We start from the raw sequence: 24946 nt of genomic DNA on the forward strand, positions 1-24946 counted from the left end.
TGAAAGGTGAGGGTAGCAAGTCTGTTCAAATGACTGGACTATGTTTTTTTTTTTCTGGCCCTTGTAGACGTGTATTTTGTACATAAGCTGGATGTGGGTGAATGCCAACCAGTGTGAGTAATTTCAGTATATATTGTGGATCAGACGCTGACAGACGTGGACACAGCAGCAGTAATAGTGAGGCTTACATTTTTGATCTCTCATTTTTTTATTGTCACACAGATGTGAGAACCACCTTCTGTTTAATTACGACTGTCTCAAACACTTTGGCTTGCACACACACACACCAGACACTCAATTGCACTCACTTATGGCCAGACACTCAGATATACTTAAAGAGACAAACTTGATCAGTCATGCACAAACAGTTACAGTGACTCTTATTTCCATTTATTTGTTTAGGGGGGATAGCCCCTTGAGAAGATATCTCGTTGTCGAGGGTCCCCAATGTTTGTTATACCCCAAGTGATGATGCACAGGTCAACTTTTTGAGTGAGGTTGCCTGGCAACAAACTGATTGTCCACTGCTGATTTTAAGTTCTCTTGATCAAGGTCTTGTATTGATGAACCGCCCAATCTTGCGGTTTTTTTCCCCCAAAAATGTTGCTCAAAAAGTTGCCTTGTGTCTTACCTTTACCCACTATTGCCAGAGATACTTTTGTGTTTGAGAGGTGAGGGTTGCAACCTGGTTCAAATGGCTTTGGAGGTTGCCATGTTTTGATCACCTTCTCTAGACAATTATACTGTAAGTTACATGTGCTTTATCTTTTGATTAATTCACCCACACGTATATCGCACATATGTGGCACAGCAGCAATAATGGTGACACTCATGTGAGGTCATACAGAAGGTTTTAGTTTCCATGTTGACTTAACTGGCCCTTGTAGACGTGTATACTGTATATAAGCTGGATGTATGTTGTATGTGTGGCTGAGTGAACCAAAATATATACTGAAATCACTCATACTGGTTGGCAGACACTGACACAGACGTGGACACAGCAGCTGGAATAGTGAGGCTTGCTTTTTTGTTTTCGTTTAATGTTTTATTGTCTCACATAGATGTGAGTACCACCTTCTGTTTAATTACGACTGTCTCAAACACTGGCACACACACACACACAGACAGACAGAGACACAGACACAGACAGACAGACAGAGACACAGACAGACAGACAGACAGAGACACAGACAGACAGACAGACAGAGACACAGACAGAGAGAGACAGAGACACAGACAGAGACACAGACAGAGACACAGACAGACAGAGACACAGACAGACAGAGACACAGACAGACAGAGACACAGACAGACAGAGACACAGACAGAGACACAGACACAGACACAGACAGAGACACAGACAGAGACACAGACACAGACACAGACAGAGACACAGACAGAGACACAGACACAGACACAGAGAGACTCGGACGCACACACAGAGTGACTCGGACGCACACACAGAGTGACTCGGACGCACACACAGAGTGACTCGGACGCACACACAGAGTGACTCGGACGCACACACACACAGACAGACAGACACACACACACACACACACAGAGACTCAGACAGACACACACACAGACACTCAGACACACACACACACACTCAGACACACACACACTCAGACACACACACACACACACACACAACACTCGGACGCTCTGTTACAGTGACTTTTATGTTTTTTTTTATACCCCAAGTGATGATGCACAGGTCAACTTTTTGAGCAAAGTTGCCTGGCAACAACATGATTGTCTACTGCTGATTGAAGTTCTGCTGATCAAGGTCTTGTATTGATGAACCCAAAAAAAATATCTTGCCGTTTTGTTCCCCAAAAGTGTTGCTCAAAAAGTTGCTTAGTGTCTTACCTTTACCCACTTTTGCCAGAGATACTGGCTGCAACCTGGTGCAAATGGCTTTGGAGGTTGCCATGTTTTGATCACCTTTTGTAGATCAATTATACTGTACATGCACTTTTATGTTTTGATTCATTCACCCACACATATATCACAAACAGATGTGGACACAGCAGCAATAATGGTGACACTCATGTGAGGTCAGAATGTGAAAATGAACATTTTTGTGAACATTCCTCCTCGAGACTGAAGTGAATGTTGTCCGGAACAAACTTATGTCCATCTGTGATGGCAGACGCGTATATTATACATAAGCTGGATGTGTGTGTGTATGTGTGGGTGAGTCAACCAAAAGAGAAACTGACCTCACTTCAACTGGTCAGCAAACACTGATGCAGATGTGGCTTAAAGTGTTACTGTCCCACTTTTGGAAATGAGCTCATATTACACCTCTCCTTGAGTTAAATAGTCGAGTTTTACCTTTCTCCTGTACTTTCAACCGTTCTCTGAGTACTGCAGTGCAAATTTTACCTCCATGCTAGCGGTTAATATTGACTCCTATGAGACCAGTTAGCCGCCAGCTGGTCTCATAGTATAGTACTCAATGTTAACTGCTAGCATGGAGGTAAAATTTGCACTGCCATACTAAGAGAACAGTTGAAAGTACAGGAGAGGCAAAACTCAACTATTTAACTCAAGGAGAGGTGTAATATGAGCTCATTTCCAAAAATGGGACAGTAACACTTAAAGAAATTGCTGTTTTAGTGCCTCTTGTAATCGTGTAAGCTTATACATGCTATCTATGGCATCGTATTGTTTTCAGAAAATATGCCCTTTTTTTCTTTTTTGCCACTGCTTGTATTGCACAATTGGGTATACATATGCCGACTTAGTCAGTGTCATGTACAGTGAAAGTGTTTAATAAATGTGGGTTGTTATTCATGAGTGAGTCTTGTGTAATTTTGCTGTACACCTAAAAAGAAGTTGGAAGAACTTCAATTTTGAAGGCAACCAAGGTAACACCTGAAAAAAAGTTGGAAGAACTTCAATTTGTTAGCTCTATGAACATATCAAGAAAGTTACCTTGGTTGCCTTCAAAATTGAAGTTGAGATAAATGCAAAACTTGAGTCAAGCCGACTGTATAAACATGTTGTACTGATGTAGAATAGAGTGGAGTCAACATAACCATTTGTTCATACAACATACAATTAGAAGTTGGACTGATGTAGATTACAGTGGGGTCCACACAAAAGTGTGTCCATACAACACACAATTAGAAGTTGGACTGATGTAGATTACAGTGGGGTCCACACAAAAATGTGTCCATACAACACACAATTAGAAGTTGGACTGATGTAGATTACAGTGGGGTCCACACAAGAATTTGTCCATACAACACACAATTAGAAGTTGGATTGATTGAAATTGTTGTTCAGTCCACAAGACCATTTGTTCATACAACACATAATTGGAAGTTGTTTGGAAAGCAAACATCAGTTCACCTGACATGTCATTAGTTCTCCGAACTTTCAACCTTTAGCTGAGCGAACTGGTTTCCTTTTTGTGCCAACTTAATGTATCATTTCCATACAACTTCAAATTTCAAGGCAACCAGGTTACACGAATTTTGAAGTTGAGTCAACACATTTTTTTTTACAGTGAAGGTGTAGGCTACAATTCTCCACTTCAGGTTGATATTTTGACAACACTAATGTCCACATGTAGTACGACTGCAGATTTCGTGGCTTTTGTCTTTTTGGTTAGGAAACCATGTTCGCTTTGTTTTTTTGTTTGTTTTTAAAGAGGGCCGCCAAGGGGAAAATTCTCCCGGTGGGAAAAGGTGGGCCACTCCGCCCCTGACTACACATATAACATTCTAGGAATGAAAATTAAACTTTCCTGCCAACCAAGTGAGGAACGGAAAAATAACCAAACATGACTCTCTGGGGACGTACCCAGAACTAAACTGGAACCAAGGGCTTGTGTTCCAGGAACCTTCGTAGAACTAAAAATTGTTAGTAGGGATAATTAAACATAATATAGCTTACAGTGTTTCTTACATGGGAATGATCTAGAGTCTGAATTTAGGCTAATGTGACTGTAGGCCTATGTAATGAGTAGGCGAGATGTACAGAGTTTGTTAGAACTTTAGAACTTTATTCTCCCTATGTGGCAAGTCCTTTACTCATATATTGGCCTACTCACATATTAGCCTTGAGTATTCTGAAATAAAAAAATGAAATTAAAGCAAAATGTATAACTATTATTCTTATCATCATTATTATTATTATTATTATTGCTACTTTTATTATTATTATTATTATTATTATTATTATTATTATTATTATTATTATTATTATTATTATTATTATATACACAGATCTAGACAACGGTCTCTGGGCTCCTCTCTATGTAGTTGTCGGGCTTCAGTTGAGATTGGAGTTCCTTAAAGCTGGGTCGGTCTTCTGGTGATTCGCTCCAGCACTTCTTCATTATGTCGTAAATAGGCTGAGGACATTTACCTGGGCGTGCCATCCGATACCCAGTCATGATCTGATCATATATTTCCCCATTGTTAAAACCTGCAATGCACAAACAACATACTGTACTCTACATGTAGTAAGCATGATATACTTAGATGATGGCGATAATGACAATTCCAATCATATTAGTATTCATTTGTGATATTCCATCGTGAATTTAAGGCTGAGGCTATCGCAAGATGCATAGGCCTATATCCTTGACAGTAATGGCCTATAAAATAATGTAACTTGCTCATCTGTTGTCTTGCCTCAGAGACATTCATATTTGAACACTCAACTTTTCACTGATGTAAATATTACCTGCGTATGGTTTGGCTCCATACGTGAAGATTTCATAGAGCAGAATGCCAAATGACCAGACATCTGACTTGATGGAAAATCTCCCATGGCTGAGTGCTTCAGGAGCAGTCCATTTATATGGGATTTTCTTCTCATCCGACACGTAAAACGGCTCCTGGTGGATTCATATCATGAATTACGTAACTATACGACAGATATGCTCGTCCTGCTAAGACATGGCCACTGCTATAAATGTGCTGTTACCATAATGGCAGTGACCAAGTTCTAATGCATTACTAAAAGCCCTGTGTGATATCATAGTGTATTAGTTAAGTCTTTTCAACAACCACTGGCAGAATGGAGTGCATTATGTCTACATACTAAATAAGCTCCTTTGCTTGCAGGAATAGGTATCCACTGCAGATGTGCAGTTGTAAAAATGAAATCCACACGGTGCATTTGAAATATCGGCTGTGGCATGATATGGGGTCTACATTGTGTATCTCAAATGGTAAAGTAGTTCATTTTTATAAAGTAAAGCTGATATGTTTGATGTGGTTATGTTTTACCTTGATTACTCTGGCCAAACCAAAGTCTGCCACTTTGCAGATGTTTCCCTCTCCTACTAGGACATTGCGGGCCGCCAGGTCTCTGTGGATGCTGTTTTCTGACTCTAGATAGGCCATGCCATCTGACACCTGAAAGGCCAGATCTCTGAGGGAAGTGACGTCCATCACCTTCCCCTCTGGCCCTGAGAGAGAGAGAGAGAGAGAGAGAGAGAGAGAGAGAGAGAGAGAGAGAGAGAGAGAGAGAGAGAGAGAGGGAGGGAGAGAGGGAGAGAGAGAGAGAGAGAGAGAGAGAGAGAGAGAGAGAGATATTGCCTTTATTCTACTTGCAACAAGATACAGTAGGTAGACACTGAGTTCAACGAGTTTGATCATTTTCGTGCAGAAACCTCAAGAATCACATTTTTTTCATATACTGTTCCATGCACAGGGCCAGAATAAGATGATACAGGGCTCCTAGGCTGAAGGTTGAAGCCCCAGGTTGAAGCCCCTGCATAAGACAAGTTCCGCAATGTACAAAGTAATTAGACAGTGTCATACTTCCGAGCCAGGAATGAGTAGTCTGTTAACAAAATTGAACACTCAAACTCAACAGCAGTAATTACGTATTACTTAATTACTTTTTTCTGTGGGTGGCAGCGATGGAAAATTAGAGAGAGAGAGAGAGAGAGAGAGAGAGAGAGAGAGAGAGAGAGAGAGAGAGAGAGAGAGAGAGAGAGAGAGAGAGAGAGAGAGAGAGAGGGAGAGAAAGAGAGAGAGAGAAAGACAGACAGAGAAGAACAGCAACCTTTCAGGAAGTCACGTAGGTTTCCCTTCTCCATGAGTTCAGTGATGATGTAGTAGGGTAAAGACTCTGTGCAGATGCCAATGAGCGAGATGAGGTGGCGATGTTTCAGTTTCTTCAACATCTGGGTTTCCAGCTGGAACTCACGGTGGTCCAGAGCATCTGGCACAGGCATATAGACATAGTGGTGGGTGGGTCTGCTCAATTTTTTCATTAATCGTTCATCCTGTTCAGTGTCTAATGCAAATGTGACACATAGACTAAAGAGGTTCATTAGGCCTGTTAGTAATAATTCATGAATGGTTTCATTTTCAAAGCCAGTTGAAGATAAGAGTTTTATACGTGACAAGTTTCGGCTAGGCTTACTTTGCCTCTGCACAGCAGCCTTCATCAGAGGTGCCACATAAGGGTCAAAGAGGGGAAATTAGGAAGTGTGCAGCATGGACAGCAGTAAACAGGGATGAAGGAGCCCACCAGCTCTCCCACACCTGGGACACTCCAGCAGCCTGATACACCAAATACACCATCAACTAGCAGAGGGCATACCCCAGCCCCAGCCCGAGCCGGGGCACATCACCATCCCATCACATCAGGTGAGATGGCACATACAGTACATACGGTATAACCACCACACAAGATGTCGTACCAATATCACATGACACATCTGATGAAAGCTGCAAGAGCAAAGTATCCAAAACTTGTCAGATATTAAATTCTTACATTTTAAAGGATGAAGAAAAAACAGTTAATCAAATATGAACACTATATCAGTGGTTGGCTGTTAAGTTCAAATGTGAGTTAAGTGTAAGATAAGTGTAACAGACAATCTGTCAGATGTATCATCGTACATATCGCATGATGAGATAGAAAGATAACCAAGAGAGGTAGACAGATACACTCTTGCAAAACATCTGACGTACCATTCTTTTTTAGGATCTTGATGGCAACATTTATCCCGCCTTTCCACTTCCCCCGGTACACATCTGCAAAGTTGCCCGAGCCCAGCTGCCCTTCGCGGGTGAACTCACTCTTGGGAAGTTCCCACTCGTCCTCTGCAACATGGACCAGGTTCTGCACCTCTGGCTTCCTCTGTTTGGAATACAGCAAGGAACATGGTCCACTTACAAACCCAGTACATTCTGTATGTAAGTTCTCTAAGGTCCCTTCTCTCATCAACCAGACTTAACTTGCATGGATATACAGATAATGTACTATATGTAGGGAAAAAATAAATGGGTCACTTATACAGTATATGGCTGTAGCGAAGGGGAATAGCGTTGCCCTGCCGGGATTCAAACCCCAGCCTTCTGGGTACTTAACTGGGGCTCTGACCACACATAGCCTCAGTTTACTACCCCAGAAGGTCTGGGTTCAAGTCCTAGCTGGCCAACTTTACTCCACTTCCCTACAGTGGCATATAAATAAGGACACATACACATTCCATGTATGTTGCGACATAGAATGTGCTTTACTTACTTACTTTACTTATGGGGAAATGAGTATGGGCCACTTTTATAACATGCCATATAAAAATTGTTTTGCTCTTTTATGAGTCATTTTGTACATTTTATATAGATCTTTTTTTCTATGGGTGATGGTATGACTTCACATTTGAAAACAGATTTATTCAATAGAGGACATGTGTGGAAGTGCAGGGCAGCAGCCTCACCCGTCCACAGGGTTCTGTGAGTTTGTACTGGTTGCCTATGGAGTGGCTGCTGTAGTAGTTGACCAGGGCCTCCACAGTGGGGAAGGTCTGATTCTTCGCCACATAGAAATGTCCATCTTCTCCCTCATCAATCCTCAAATGCTTCACATTAGCACCAACCTTCACTGCAAGGGTGCAAAAGACCCGTTACTGACTTGTAGACACATCCGTGGGAAAAATATGAGGGAAACATCAAGTTCAGAATACAAAGTCAAAGTTTCTCAGAAAAAAAACCCACAGTTATACCTATTGGCTTATCTTAGAGATAGTAGAAGTAGAGATTACAATGAACTCATTAATAATAATGTACTTTATCCAGCATTATCAGCATTCTATAAATGGGAACTGGACACTGTTTAACTATTGTTCTTCATACATACTATAAATTGCTCATCAATAAATTCGCACTTTGTCATAGATTGTAACTGCAAGCTCAGACACTGTACCAGATAAGACATATCCAACGTCATCCTTGTCGCTGCGCCGTACCAAAAAAGTCCCATCAACATTCTCAGTTCTCTGAAGAAGCTTTTGGGCCTCAAACCGATTTAGCTTTCCAACAAACCACCTGAGAAATGCACCACAGAAACATTGGTTGATTTGCATCATGAAGTTACATTGGGATGCACCATATCATAAACCTGGATTTTTTTTTCACACTCCTCAGCTGACAGGTACCATATGTCGGAGATGGCCCATGGGTCGCTCAGCAGACAATTTGAAAAAACTCCCACACTGACCATTTTTCTTTAATAAGCGACATTTCAGTCCTAGACCTTCATCAGGCGAACCTGATGTCTGATGCATAATAACGTTAGTTGAACTGCATGTTATTTATGACATTGGTTGAAACCAGACATACAGTATATCATGAAAGTGAATACACCCCTCACAGTTTTTGCAGATTTGTGAGTATATCTTTTCATAGGAAAGCATTGCAGAAATTTCACTTGGACACAATGATTAGTGACCTTTTAAAAACATATTTAACCACTTAAAATGTCTTGTTCACTCAGAAAAAAACAAAATACAGCCATGAATGTTTGAACATGTACTCACAAAAGTGAGTACACACCAGATGAAAATCCGGTAGAGAAGGGGCTGTGTTTGCTCAAATCATCTCGAAATGAAGCTAAATGAAAAGGGATGAAAAGGGAGGTCATCAGTGTGCGTTTCAACCTTTCTTTGCATTGAACTTTTCCATTTTGAGTCTGCATCTGGCTTAAATGGATTGGTGTGAGATTTGAATGCAATCCTATGGAGAATATCAGGATCTGCTTCAGTAGTCACAGTGCATGTTTTAGGTGTATTTCAGATTACCAATGTTGACAGCATTCATGCATCCCCAAACCATGCCAGTCCCACTACCATGCTTGGCTTTTGATAGGATACACTTTTTCTGTAAAACTCACTTGTTTACCACAACTCATGCTTGACACCATCTAAAGTATATTTGTTTATCTTGGTCTCTTCAGATCACACGACAGTGATCCATATGTTTGGTCTGTTCATCTCTCTTGAGACCAAGATAAACAAATTTGCTTTAGATGGTGTCAAGTATGTGTGGTGGTAAACAAGTGAGTTTTACAAAAAAGGTGTATCCTCTCAATAGCCAAGCATGGTAGTGGGACTGACATGGTTTGGGGATGCATGAATGCTGTCACCATTGGCAATCTGAAATACACCTAAAAGAAACATGCATATCATCATGCACTGTGACTACTGAAGCAGATCATGATATTCTCCATAGGATTGCATTCAAATCTCACACCAATCTATTTAAGCCAGATGCAGACTCAAAATATAAAAGTTCAATGCAAAGAAAGGTTGAAACGCACACTGATGACCTCCCTTTTCATCCCTTTTCATTTCGTTTCAATTCGAGACGATTCGAGCCAACACAGCCCCTTCTCTACCGGATTTTAATCTTGGGTGTACTCACTTTTGTGAGTACATGTTCAAACATTAATGGCTGTATTTATTTTTTTTCTGAGTGAACAAGAAATTTAAGCGGTTAACCCTATCCAGACTGGGGGGGGGGGCTAAAAGTGCCCGCACCAACTTTGATGTCGTATAATTCCTTAACGACTTAAGCTATGACTACGAAACTTTGTGACTTTTCCTAACATTTAGTTGGCTACAGTTAGGTACCAAAAGATTAGGTTTATCATTTGTGCTGTTGCCATGGCAACGGTTTTCTGACAGGTATGTCAGACCAAAAATCACTTCACCATATCTATGACGCCATATATTTTCATATTTTTTGTTATTTCCATTAGCATCAAACAACTTTGTGAGCATATAAGTGGTTTGAAGCAGAAAATCATTAAAATTTAAGTGCATTACCTAAATTAGTTGGAAAATCCATTATGGCAAGATTTTGGGCATAATAAGATAATGATGTCATAATGACGTCATAATACCAGATAATTACACAAAAATTATGTCATTCATAGATGTCCATATGAAGATCATCTCCCCCAAGTTTCGTAGTCATACTGTATTCCGTTCATGAGTTATGAGGGGGGGGGGTCAAAAGAGCCCCCCCCCAGGCCCAGGAAAGCCAAAAAAGCCCAGTCTGAATAGGGTTAAATATGTTGTTAAAAGGTCACTAATCATTGTGTCAAAGTGAAATTTCTGTAATGCTTTCCTATGAAACGATATACTCAAAAATCTGCAAAACTGTGAGGGGTGTATTCACTTTCGTGATATACTGTATTGTGACATTTGCTAGAAATAGCCATTACTTTTTATGTGCCGTAGTAATAATAAAGTGTTCTTCTAGAGCAGTAGTTCCCAACCAGGGGTACATGTACAGTACCACCAGGGAACATGAGCACACTACAGGGGGTACATGGAAAAAGTGTAATGATAACACATATTTGGAATATATAGTATTTTCACACCTGGTCCCTTTGAATTTTTACCAATTTCCTATTGTCCTGTTAGGCTTTAGAGGACTGGAGGAGGACTGACACACCACAAAAGCCTAACTGGACCAGAAAGAGCAGTGGGTTCTTTTCATAATACACTTAAAATATGAACAAAAGCAGAACTGAGTCATTTTGCTGTCTGTTCACGTTTTGCTCCACTTAAAGAGGACTGGGTTCGGTTCATTTAAAGAGGACTAGGTGTGAAAATACCCATAGTCTCATTGGGATAGAAGAAGAGATATAAGGTATCAGTTAGGGGGTATACAGACAAAAAAGGTTGGGAAACACGCTCTAGAGCAGTGATTCCCAACCAGCTCAACATTTACATTAGGCCTATATTATATTATATTACATTACATGACATTACATTACATTACATTACATTATATTGTATTATGTTGTATTGCATTGTACTATGTTATCATCGCTGTCCAGCAGAAACCTTGTATCTATTACTATTTTTCTTTTAATGTTGTGTTTGTTCTTTATTCATTATAAAATAGAAATACTATACTACTGGTCAGTCTCCATGAGTAAATGTGTCTGATAAATTATTAAATAACCAACTGTAATGTTTAAATGATTGCATACAGTATTTAGAAAATAATGATTCATCGTAAGTTAATAAGTTTAAAAAAAGCAATTGAATGAAAAGTGGAGATACAATGTTTCTGTCTGACGGCGATATCACAATATATTATATTAAAGGCTATTGTAATGTATGTATTAAGTCCAACTAAGCCACTTACGGTTGACTATCCATCACATGTTCCTTGACCAGGTAATTGTTTGGTACAAGACCGCTGCTGACGACCACTCCATTGACAAGCTTCTCAGCTCTCAACCAGTCCTCTAGCCACTCAGTTACCCTGAATACATCGCCTTCAAAAAAAGACATTTCTTCCTCCGTTCGAGCGTCAAAGGAATACAGTGCCTTATAGATCCCCAAATTTTCATCTTCCAGTACTTCTGCAGACTCGTACAACGAGCTGGAATCTGCTGCCACTGCCGGGTTCTCAAAGACGTTCAGTTCAGTCTTAGTTTCTTGCCCATCACCCTTACCACCCTTCAGTTTAGTGTCATCCCCATTATTCTTGCCTCGATTCTTTAAACATGGACAACAGTCGCGAAATAACTTAAGAGGCATGCTGCCGGTGGAATGGTCTGTGTTGTCTTCGCACAGACAAGACTATACCATCACTAAAATGTGTGCCAAAGCTTTTTACGATGGCGAGCAAAGGTGACATGCTTTTACACAGAGGCGGACTTTCCATTTGGCAAATCCAGGCAATTGCCTGGGTCCCCGACCAAATCTGTCCTCCATAGGGGACCCAAACACACACACACAAAATAGGCTTGATCTTAATTTGTCACATATGTGAAGTGATCGAAGATCTACAGTACATGAGACAAAACACTAAAATAGCACAAAAACACAGAATTTTAAGTCTATAATGTCTTTTGAGGACCCCACGTTTATATTTCGCCTAGGGCCCCAAGTGCTAGATATGCCCTTGCTTTTACAGCACTGTTTCGTGTAAATCTGCAGGAAGCTAGAGGAAATTGATAGCAGCCCTTATACAGTAGGCTACTTGAGAGTTGAGCAGCCATATATTCTTATCTCAAAAGCTGTTTTTCTTTTTTGTCAGGTAGGCCAAAGAGGGCAGAGGCAGTAAGTCGCCCAACAGTGATGGCAGACAGTAACTTGTAACCATGGTGACAGTAACCTGGATGTCACTCCAGGTCCAGATTACTTCTGAGGAATCCCCCGTATGGGTCATGGAGTGGGTGCACCTCCCAAAGGCCTCAAAGCAAGCCGCTCCACTCCTGACACACCACACACTTCTATCACAGGGGAAGAGAGCTGCCCCTCCTGGCTTTCAACACAGGCCTCCTGGATACTAAACATGACACGATTTGACTTCAATTTACCAAGGAGGCAGGTTTGTTGACCTGACAAGTAGGGCTTACTTCTATGGTAATGGTCACATAAACACAGTTATACTATTGGGATAATATTAATAATAATAATAATAATAATAATAATAATAATAATAATAGATCGGTTTTATATAGCACTTTTCTTGGTACACAAAGCCGCTTTAGAGAGAAAAAAAATCGCACATACTGGCACGCGCGCGAGCGCCCGCGCACACACACACACACACACACACACACACACACACACACACACACACACACACACACACACACACACACACACACACACACACACACACACACACACACAGAGAGAGAGGGAAATAACAGATAGACAATGGACAGCAAGGTGATGAGTTAGGTGTCATATGCGGAATTGAAGAGGTGGTTCTTGAGATGGCATTTGAAGGAATGCAGGGAGTCAGAGTTATGGATAGTCAGGGGGAGAGAGTTCCAGAGGGTGGGGGCAGCAATGGCAAAGGCTCTGTCCCCAATGGTTCAGTATTTGATGAAGCCTCACCGTCTGAGCCTACACTTAAAAGTTCCCCAGAGGAACCAGGAGTTGGCCAGTGTGAAGGAACCTCTAAAAGTTTTATAGAAGTTTGGTCTTCAAAGAACACTTTTTTGAAGGTTCTTAAGAATCCAAGGTTCTTAAGAAACCAAGGAGCCCACAGGTTCTTTGTGGGGCCTTCAGTTGACACTGTGTGAACCTCTAAAAGGTTATTTGAGTAACCTTGTAGTTCTTTCCAGAATGTTTCAGTTCTTCAGAGAAGTTTTAGGTTCCCCATAGTGCAACTGAAGGTCCAATGAGTAGCCTCAGGGCTGCTGCTAAGGTTGTGGAGGCCCTAAGCATAGCTGGTCAGGAGCGCCCCAGCGATTCAGTATTCCTTTTAAATGCTCCACATGAGTAAGAAGACCATAACCAAGGTACTACTGCACCCTGTTACCATCATATACCCTGTCTTTTAGACTGACCAGTGACCACTAAATGCAGTCATGGGTGAGCGGTTAGGGCGTCAGACTTGCATCCCAGAGGTTGCCGGTTCGACTCCCGACCCGCAGGGTTGGTGGGGGGAGTAATCAACCAGTGCTCTCCCCCATCCTCCTCCATGACTGAGGTACCCTGAGCATGGTACAGTCCCACCGCACTGCTCCCCATGGGGCGCCACTGAGGGCTGCCCCCTTGCACGGGTGAGGCATAAATGCAATTTTGTTGTGTGCAGTGTGCAGTGTTCACTTGTGTGCTGTGGAGTGCTGTGTCACAATGACAATGGGAGTTGGAGTTTCCCAATGGGCTTGCGTTCACTTTCACTTCACTAAATCAAACTGAAATATTAATCTTCTGTGTCACCTGCACGGTGCATGACTGAAATATTTTCCGTTCTGTAATCAGAGGCCAGTTTCACATGTCTTCTGGGTCCATCTAGAATGATCTTTGCCACGTGCAACAAGGTTAAATATCTGTTTCATGTGCATTAATCAAGTGTTGTGTTTATGGTAATTTTTTCATCAGCTGCCTGTCATTGTTTGAATGTCATAGTGTGCTTATTGACAATGGGTATTTAATGATCTCATAATTCATAAGATGATTTCACAGAACTCTATATTACACAAATAGGTCTTATATGCCTGTAATTTGGATAATTCACTCTTTCTGTGTAATAGATCTAGGCTAGCGAGCTAATTTGCGACCACTAGGGGCGTCTAGATTTCTAGGCTATAATAGATCAGTAATTAGCCCCTCAATTTATTCACTTCTGAGTGATAGCTTCTCTGTGATGGTCTTTTATTTCTGCATTCATGTTGGAAGCCAGTATAGCTCCTTTTAAAATGTTCTTCCTTGTGTATTTTGTAAACTTATCCAACTATTACAACATGTTTTGACCCTGTCCCAACATTTTTGAGATTTGTTGCACATATATATATATATATATATATATATATATATATATATATATATATATATATATATATATAACACATACCCTAGATTTCCCTATAATACTGAAGCCTGGCTTTAACAGTTGATATGTTGACCTTGTGCTATTGTCCATGTAATGCATGGATTGAATATTTTGAAAATGGCAGCATTTTACTTTAATCCACAAAATACCAAGTGTCACAACTTTTTTGGAATCTGCTTGTAGTTAATATGTCATCATATGCTATTTGAATCAAAACCACCATCAAAATGTTACCTTATATGGCACATTCAAAGTACATAAACTTTACCACTACTCAGTGACCTTTTACACAAGTCAATACGGATGGACAGAGTGATTTTTATTACATTATTAAGATATTAAACCATGTTATTACATTACACTTAGCTGAGGCGTTTATCCAAAGTCACTTGCAGTTAGGCCTACCGTATGTACAGGGTATTATTTACAGTCCCTGAAGCAGCATGGGGTTAGGTGCCTTGCTCATGGGCACCTCAGACATGGATGGAGGTATAAGGAGAGGTAAGGGTGGGATTTGAACCTGCAACCCTCTGATCATAAGACAACCTCTTTAACCATTAGGCCACGGCTGCCCCAATTATTAAATGACACACATGCATACAATAATACTGAAAGTGCAAAAAAATCAGTGCAAAATACTGCAACAGCATACTCAAAACAATAACAGCAAACAATGCATCAATAATAAAAAGGTAATTCCTAAGCCTTAATCTGGACTTGCTCCTTTGATGATATTTCATGAGCCTGCATAGGCCTATTGAATGTGGGCAAATAACGAGCACTTTGGCTCCCAGTGTAATAACTGTGGACATTTTCCACATGAGTAAATCACACATACACAGTAATACATAATGTTGTGTTTCTTATGCTGCATATTTAAACATGTTTATATGCATGTGGAAATTATCTTTATGATGTACTGTGTAATGCTGTTTAAATATACTGTACAACAAGAAACAAAAGATGTGCAAGATGCAAGCATTGTATGTGGGGTATGTACTATGTGTGTGTTCCAATATGCGACCTTGCGTCCTCCACTTGTGCTTGTGGCCTCGTACCAGGAAGTAATATGTCATGATGACATCACTGACAACAGCATTATTTCAATATCTCTCAAAAGCTCAATTGTAAAGTCATCTTCTCATTTGCAAACTGGATGGTGAATGAAAAACCCCCCCCCCCCTCCCAAAAAAAAAAGTTGTTATGCTGACAGTTGGGAAACTTTATTGTTTTCTCCACGTAGGAGGGGTCAGGAGGCGAGGCGAGGCCACAAGCACAAGTGGAGGATGCAAGGTCGCATATTGGAATGCACCCTATGAGTGCTTTACTCATGTAATGAGGGAGATGAGAAATGGACCACTTCACTGTAATGGTATGTGCCATGCAGTGGCGAAACAACTGCACACAGAGCCCCAGGGCAAAACACTTATAGGGCCCCCTATACAGCCTGCCAAGGTAACAATAGGTCTTCCACCACCAATGCAAGAGTGCTCTGGGCCCCGGAGCCAATGCCCTACTCGCCCTCCCTATAACTCCGCCCCGGGTGCCATGGAGTAAGCCATAAACCATTTATTAATCACGTTATAAGTTTCATTTGTGTTTCATACGGTAATGTCTATACACAGAACTCTTCTGGGGTCTCTTGACTCCAATCCATGAAGCGGTCAGGTTGCAGAAGGGATTGAAGCTCCTTAAAGGTGGGTCGGCCCTCTGGTGACTTGTTCCAGCACTTCTTCATGATGTCGTAAATAGACTCAGGACATTTGCTTGGGCAGGTCATCCGATATCCTTGGATGACTTTATCGTACACCTCACCGTTGTTCAAACCTGCAATGCACAAACATACAGTGGTAGGCTGCTTTATCTACCGGTACTTACATGATGGTGAAGAGAACACCTCCAAACACTAATTATTTATTTCCCCAAAACATGGAATGTGACTTTTTTACATTCCCAAAATGTGATGCTTAGGGAATATTGTGGTTTTTCGCAGACCATTGTACTAAAAATGTTCTGTTAGATATTTGAATAGGTGGATGGATTTCGTTCAAATTTTAGCGACTGGAAACTATTACATTTTGGAGGGCAACACTTTCCAGATAGACGACTTTTTGTTTATGCAATTACTTGAAATGGGTGGACGTATTTCCACCAAATCCTGTGTGCTAACACTGTATAATATAGGTACATTAACTGATTAGACTTGAAGCCAATTTTGTGTGCTCACACATTATAATAGCTTCATGAACTGAAAACATTTTTTTGCTTTTGGTACTAGAGGATTGGGGTGGTTCAGGGATGTATGGTAGTCAGAACAGCTGGTTAGGCCTAATTCTATGTGACACCCTGCATTACGAACCTAGCCAGTTTGAGATTACAGCAACACACGATTGTCTGTATGTAATGTGACATACTCATATAATATGTTGTGTTGCGTCATAGATGCACACATTTATTTCACACATCCATATTGTAATAGATGTAAATATTTACCTGGGTATGGTGCTCCTCCATACGTGAAGATTTCATAGAGCAGAATGCCAAATGACCAGACATCTGACTTGATGGAAAATCTCCCATGGCTGAGTGCTTCAGGAGCAGTCCATTTATAGGGGATTTTTCTGTCATCCGTCACATAAAATGGCTCCTGGTGGAAACATTTCAGGAGGTGACCAGTTTGACAAAAAAATTGTAAAAAATTACACAAGAGTGACATGAAAGATGGAGACTGTGTGTTTCAATTAGTCCGAAGTGTAATATTTTCAAGGACCACCCAATAGTTCACCTTAATGACTCGAGCTAAACCAAAGTCTGCCACTTTGCAGATGTTTCCCTCTCCTACGAGGACGTTGCGGGCCGCCAGGTCTCGGTGGATGCTGTTTTCTGACTCCAGGTAAGCCATGCCGTCAGACACCTGAAGGGACAGTTCTCTGAGGGAAGTCAAATCCAAAGCCTGTCCCTCTCGACCTGGGATGGAGCGATGAGAGAGAGGGAGAGAAAGAAAGAGTAATGAATAAAGAGAGAACAAAAGAACGAAAGGAGACAGTTACAGTAAGTGAGTCTTTACACACCATGATTCCAAAGCAATAGCACCAGAGACCATTAAAAGCCTATTTGTCCCCTGCACTACCCATTGTCAGCTAGCATTTTTTAGTATTATAAGAATTGTTGTCAGGCTCATATGACTGTAGGATGAAAATAGTAACAAAGAAGATGGATGAACAGGAAAAACCATCCACCTCTTAGGAAGTTGAGTAGGTTTCCCTTCTCCATGAGTTCGGTGATGATGTAGTAGGGTAAAGACTCTGTGCAGATGCCAATGAGCGAGATGAGGTGGCGATGTTTCAGCTTCTTCAACATCTGGGTTTCTAGCTGGAACTCGCTGTGGTCCAGAGCATCTGGCACACAGAAGGAGAGGAAAGGAGAAGATGCTGTTGTTACATGACTGGAATCTGAGTTATAGACATAGACTTGTGGGTTCTCATGTTATCATTCACAATCCCATTTAGTGAGCAGACGGTCAGACATTTCATTAGACATACTGTATATCACAAAGATAAGACAGACAGATAGTCAGACTGATAGACAGACCTACATGCATTCTTGCTGAACATCTGACATACCATTCTTTTTTAGAATCTTGATGGCAACATTAATCCCGCCTTTCCACTTCCCACGGTAGACATCAGCAAAGTTACCCGAGCCCATCCGCTCTTTGAGAGTGAACTCACTCCTAGGACGTTCCCACTCGTCCTCTGCAACATGGACCAGGTTCTGCACCTCTGGCTTCCTCTGTTTGGAACACAGATGTTCCACTTACAAACCCAACACACATGCAAGTTTTCTGTGTGTGTGTGTGTGCGTGTGCGTGTGCTGTATATGGCTATATATATTTTTTTTAATCTAATGCAAGTGTAAGGTGCAATATGTGTGTATGTGTTTAAGTTTGTTGCCTTGTCATGACTTCACCTATGCACCTATGCAAAAGGGGTGAAAACACATTAATGAATAGATGGGAAGTGTGAAAGTGCAGGCTGCCTCACCCGTCCACAGGGCTCTGTGAGTTTGTACTGGTTGCCTATGGAGTGGGTGCTGTAGTAGTTGACCAGGGCCTCCACAGTGGGGAAGGTCTGATTCTTCGCCACATAGAAATGTCCATCTTCTCCCTCATCAATCCTCAAATGCTTCATATTACCACCAACCTTCACTGCAAGGGTGCAAAAGACCAATTATTGATTTGGAGATACACATCCGTGGTAAAGATCTGCTTGAAGCATCAGATCAGAAATTAAGGAATACAAAGTCAAAGTCCCGCAGAAAAAAACACAATGTTATCCCTATCACTATGTAGAGGATAATATGAGCTTATTAATAATTAACTTTATACAGCATTATATCAGCATTCTATAGATGGGAACTGGACACTGTTTGCCCTTTGTCATAGATTGTAACTGCAAGCTCAGACATCATACCAGATAAGACATATCCAACGTCATCCTTGTCGCTGCGCCGTACCAAAAAAGTCCCATCAACATTCTTAGCTTCCTGAAGAAGCTTCTGGGCCTCAAACCGATTTAGCTTTCCAACAAACCACCTGTGAAATGCACCACAGAAACATTGGTTGATTTGCATCATGAAGTTACATTGGGATACATCATATGTATCATGGCACATGGGTTGCACCCCATATAATAACATTGTTTGGACTGCACCTAATCGTAACATTGGTTGAAACCAGACATATTGTGTCATTTACTAGAAATAGCCATTACTTTTTTATGCAGTAATGAAGTGTTCTTCTAGAGCAGTGATTCCCAACCAGTGGGACGTGTACCACTAGGGGAACTTGTGGTAGAACAAAAAAATGGTTAGGGGGTCCACATGACAAAAAAGGTTGGGAAACAGTTGTAGAGAGGCCTACTAGGAAGGCATATTATATTTTAGCCTTATTGATATATTATATTATATTATATTATATTATAGTATAGTATATTATATTATATTATATTATATTATATTATATTATATTATATTATATCTGTCCGACATAAACCTCATATCTATTACTATTTTCTATTTTGTATTTGTTCTATTTGTTTTGTATTTTTAAAAATAGTGAATTATAAGTTAATAAGTTATAAGTTAAGTAAAAAACAATGAATAGTGGACATACTAGGTTTCTGCCTGACAGTGCATCACATTCATATCAATATCACATTATATTATATTAAAGCGTATTGTATTGTATGTATATATACAGTTTAACCAAGCTACTTACGGTTGACTATCCATCACATGTTCCTTGACCAGGTAATTGTTTGGTACAAGACCGCTGTCCACGACCACTCCATTGACGAGCTTCTCTGCTGTCAACCAGTCCTCTAGCCACTCAGTAACCCTGAATACGTCGCCCTCAGCAAAAGACATTTCATCCTCGGTTCGAGCCTCAAAGGAATACAGTGCCTTATAAATCCCCAAATTTTCATCTTCCAGTACTTCTGGGGATGCGTACAACGAGTTGGAGTCTGCCGCCGCCGTGTTCTCAAAGACATATCTATTTTCTCGTTCAGTCTTCGTTTCTTCCCCATCACCCTTACCATCCTTCAGTTTAATGTCATCCCTGTTATCCTTGCCTCGATTCCTCAAACATGGACAACAGTTCATACGTGAGTACAAGTTGCAAAATGTTAACTTTAGAGACATGTTGCCTGCGGCATGGTCTGTGTTGTCTACACACAGACAAGACGATACTGTCACTGAAATGTGTGCCAAAGCTTTTTACGATGGCGAGCAAAGGTGACTTGCTTTTTACTGCACTGTTTTGTGTAAATCTGCAGGGAGTTGGAGGAAATTGATAACAGCCCTTATACAGTTGGCCAGGGGTTCCCAAACTTAACCATGGCAAGGGCCCCCATATACCAGTAGATTTTAGCCAAGGCCCCCTGACATCGGCCGTGCCACACCTTTCCTGCAAAAGGATACAGTAGGCTACAAGTATATGTGTGCCCCCTTTACCACTCGATGGAGTTGGTGCATCCCAAAACTCATCCAAGGAAATCAGGAAACATAATAAATATATTGTAAAGACGAAAATGATAACACAGTCACTGTAGATCCTTCATCAGAGATGCAGCCTATTTAAATGCCGTTATTAACTAATAAAAGTATTGTTTAGTTTATTTTTGGTTTAGTTTGTTTTACTTTAGTTATTTATTTCATTCAGTTATTTACTTTTGCTTTGCTAATACTTCTCTTGCCAACTTTCCGCGGCCCGCTTAGCACTACCTCGTGGCCCCCTAGGGGTCCACGGCCCCCACTTTGAAAACCATTGCAGTAGGCTACTTAAGTCTTATCTCAAAAGCTGTTTGTCTTTCTAGTCAGGTAGGCAGGGCTGGCCTGGGAGAAAAAAATCAGGCTAGGCATTTTCAGCCAAGACCGCATTGAGAAGGCATTGAGAGAGACAATGAAGCCTGTGACATAATTTTTAGTCTCTGTCTCAAGTCTTTTGGACTCTATCTGTTTTCTATTACGAGCTATTTTGACCACAACAGCCAAAATAAATATTTAAATCTGACTCTGAGGTCTGCTGTAGTGGCATGAGGACTGATACATTGCAGGGAGGGCCAGGCCAAAACGATCCCCGGGCAAATGCCCTGTATGCCTTCTGGCCAATCCAGCTGTGCAGATAGGCCAAAGAGGACAGAGGAAGTAAGTCGTCCAACACCGATGGCCCATAACTTGTAGCCCTAGTCACAGTAACCTGGATGTCACTCCAGGAGCCTAATGTACAACGACCTCTGAATATCTCCTACTCCATCTTTACATAAGTGAAAATCAGAAAGAGATACATTTGCACCTAAAATTCTAATGTTTTTTAGGGGCTTTTATGCCTTTTATTTGACAGGACAGTCGAAGATGGTGACAGGAAGCGAATGGGACAGAGAGACAGGGGAGAATCGGGAAACGACCCTGGCCGGACTCGAACCGGGGTCCCCGTGGGTGGGCATGCAAGCCCAAATGTGGGGGGCTTAGCACGCTGCGCCCCAGTGCCCCCTGCACCTAAAATTCTAAATGTACTGTATCAGTCCATGCATAAACAGATTTTCATGCAGATTTGTGTGGTATGTCCGATTTCACATTAAACTTAGTACACATGCACTTTTTCATGTTAAGTCAGTAGCCTATTAGTACATCTGAAAATGTGTGTGAAAAGTTACTTACTTACTTACTTACTTTTTGTGCGTAAGCAAGTTTTGTACATGAAGCCCCAGGTCCAGGGAACTTATCCTGATGGATCCCCTGTATGGATCATGGAGTGGGTGCACCTCCAAGGGCCTCAAAGCAAGCCCCACTCCTGACAATGTACACTTCCATCAAAGGGGAAGAGAGCTGTCCCTCCTGGCTTTCAACACAGGCCTCCTTGATACTAACCATGACAAACATGACATGATTTGACTGCACCTATTTACCAAAAAGGCAGGATTGTTGACCTGACAAGAATAGCTTACAAGCCTGATGGTCACATCATCACAGCTATACTATTGGGAGGAAGCCTCCACGTCTCTAGGGAGAATCATCAGTTTGGATGATTCATGATTGTGGAGGAACCCTTGAAAGTTCTCTCAAAGTTTGTTCTTCAGGATTTTTTTTTTTTTTTAAAGATTCCAAAGAGAACCAAAAAGTCCAAAGGTTCTTTGAGGAAACTTCAGTTGCCACATGTGAGGGAACCACTAAACGTTTTTTTTGAGTAACCTGGTAGTTCTTTCCAGAACTTTTAGGTTCTTCAGAAGTTTTATGTTCCCCTCAGTGCAACTGAAGATCCAATGTGTAGCCTTTACAACTTTAAAGTGTAGGATGACACTGCATTACGTGCATTATGTGCATCAGGTTTATCAATAACTAGAATTGTTCTAAAACAATTATCACATTGCAATGCTTATTGATAATGAATACATTGTATAATTATAACACATGAAATGAGGTTACATCTTGGGAATTGTGTCGCCTGGTTCCTACCAGACCTGTGTGTGTGTGTGTGTGTGTGTGTGTGTGTGTGTGTGTGTGTGTGTGTGTGTGTATGTGTTTGTGTGTGGCTCTGGAGCCCCCTGGTGGTGCTCAACACACACTTGTGGAGCTCATGAAGCTGCGCGGAAATACAGGTCGGGCACGAGCCAGGCAAGGAATTATAGGCTACTAGTGACAAATTATAAATACCCTATGTTTGGTATGTGCCTTTTGTCTCAAAACTCACATCTTACCACACAGGACAAAACAGAATGACAACCAGACATTGTTTCCTTATCTCAGCGCACTGTTTTATTCATTTACTCAGCTCTGTGACAGACACCTCACAAGGAAAGAACCTAGCAATGCTGCTGTTGTTGGGAGACCAACATTTTTTTTTAACTGTAGCGTCAACATCACACTGAAAAGTCAAAGTGTCACCTCAGAAAGTGTATGAGTCTCTCATTTAAAGTGATATGTAGGAGGCAGGCCATTCTTTAGCCTCTTTTTCATTTTTTGTTTGTTTTGTTTTTTGATTTCTTCATCGTTTTTCTTTACATGGAACAAACAGACATGAATCTTCCCGCCATTTGCGCATCACATATATTTATATTTATATATATATTTATATTTATCAACACTTTTCTAAAGAATTAAAATATTCAGCCACAAGTACTGGAAAAAAAGTTTCACTTTTAAATCACGATAATAATAAATATAAAAAAGGAACAATAGTAAATCCAATACAAATGACAAAATGGAATCCGAGAGAGAACGTCGTGGACTGTTCAGTCAAGACAAATGTGCCTCGATTATAAAACAAACTCAGAGATTCAACATTTCCTGAGGTTCTTGTGTTCCCCTGCTAAGACTATCCGAGGGAGGGAAATGGCTTTTTTTAAACGTCACTAAGGAGCTTTTACGAGAGGTCAAAGCGCACGCTGCGGTCATGCCTCTGCCATGGCATCTAACAAACCCAGGGAAAGCTTTGGTTTGACATGCAGAGACAGCGCGTCCAACTCATTATCTAACCTTGCGCCCTCTCCTTTTCCTTGTGGCCTTCACTGACACCCCTCTTCCGTGGAGAAAAATGTACATTTTCCCCACTGTCAGCCTACATCCCAATTGCTAATGTGAAAATGAAATTTGAATTATACTTTTGCAAGATATTGAATACAACTTCTATCGTCAATGACATCATGCCTCACATTACAAGGCCACAAGCAGAAGGAGAGGATGGGAAGGTAGATATTGAAAGGGACACATAGATTCTTCGAAGGCTATTCCACTTAATACCAGAACCCCAAAACACACAAAAAGTCCACAATATGCCAAAAACACTACACAGAAAGTATTTCAAAAAACTACACTTTTGTTTTGTTTTTCTTTTCCCCCCTCTTCATCGGCAGGTAAAATTGAGTATCTTGGATGAGTTGCCGAAGCGTTAATTGTCTTCACATGTGTCTTGGTTGCATTTGTGTGTTCATATAATGTGGGCAGAGGTATGAAAAGTGCACTTTGACACCAAGTGAAGCTCCTATACTCTCTCAGGTCCCCCAGTTTCAGTTTAGTGCCATCACCCCAAAACATTGGAAGCCAGAATTCGCTGAGTCAACTGTAATGGCCCTTGCACAGGCTCCAGATTATCTATAAGCGTTACCTCCCCTGACCGCTTCACTGGTTTTGAAATGCCTCTACGCTGAATGCCATCTTGTCGAGAGGACTTGCAAACACAAGGCGCTAAGAAGAAGAAGAATGACTTTGCCTCTCTCAGAACTGAGGAGACAAAGCCCCTGTGGGAATTGTGTTGGGTGTATCTGTTTGTTTGTTTGTTGTTGTTTACAGCACTTCACAAAGATGTCTGCGTACGTGTGTGTTGAGGGGGGGAAAGGCAAGCTGTGACCACCCCTGACCAGGTCAGCTAACCAGATCTCCGGGGTTTTAAGTCAAATGCTTTCAGCACATCTCCAAAACAGACAGGCTTGTTGGTGGCTATTGGGAGACATGCTGAACTGTAGCTATAGCCTCCATCAAAATCTGATGGAGTCCAGACTTGTTGTGTGTGAGATACATACAGTAAGATTCTAGAAGGCTCTAGAAGAGAAGTGTGTGTGTGTGTGTGTGTGTGTGTGTGTGTGTGTGTGTGTGTGTGTGTGTGTGTGTGTGTGTGTGTGTGTGTGTGTGTGTGTGTGTGTGTGTGTGTGTGTGTGTGTGTGTGTGTGTGTGTGTGTGTGTGTGTGTTTCGCCTTGTCAAGCATCAGCACTCGTGTGCTTTTTTTGTAGTTTTTGTGCAAAAGTAGACTAGAGTGCAAGGGCCTCAACTGCAGTAGTTCAATAACATGGACATGACCTCTCTGCAT

The 24946-nt window shown here is 41.2% G+C and overlaps 2 protein-coding genes across 2 annotated transcripts; both read right to left on the bottom strand.

Annotated features, from left to right (window-relative positions):
• Positions 1-4246: 4246 nt before the first annotated feature.
• LOC134457448 (tyrosine-protein kinase SRK3-like) lies at positions 4247-11824 on the bottom strand. The gene is made up of 8 exons (XM_063209459.1): positions 11427-11824; positions 8191-8312; positions 7706-7869; positions 6957-7125; positions 6040-6198; positions 5256-5437; positions 4708-4861; positions 4247-4446 (listed from the first exon to the last, which is right to left on the bottom strand). Exons 1-8 carry the CDS (start codon positions 11822-11824, stop codon positions 4247-4249), a joined length of 1548 nt encoding a protein of 515 aa, XP_063065529.1.
• A 4341-nt stretch (positions 11825-16165) lies between these two features.
• Positions 16166-20246, bottom strand: LOC134457449 (tyrosine-protein kinase SRK2-like). The gene is made up of 8 exons (XM_063209460.1): positions 19861-20246; positions 19055-19176; positions 18626-18789; positions 18206-18374; positions 17822-17980; positions 17368-17549; positions 17076-17229; positions 16166-16409 (listed from the first exon to the last, which is right to left on the bottom strand). Exons 1-8 carry the CDS (start codon positions 20244-20246, stop codon positions 16198-16200), a joined length of 1548 nt encoding a protein of 515 aa, XP_063065530.1. The 3' UTR covers positions 16166-16197.
• Positions 20247-24946: the final 4700 nt, after the last annotated feature.

This window comes from Engraulis encrasicolus, chromosome 10 (genome assembly GCF_034702125.1).
Source record: "Engraulis encrasicolus isolate BLACKSEA-1 chromosome 10, IST_EnEncr_1.0, whole genome shotgun sequence".
Lineage (NCBI taxonomy): Eukaryota > Metazoa > Chordata > Actinopteri > Clupeiformes > Engraulidae > Engraulis > Engraulis encrasicolus.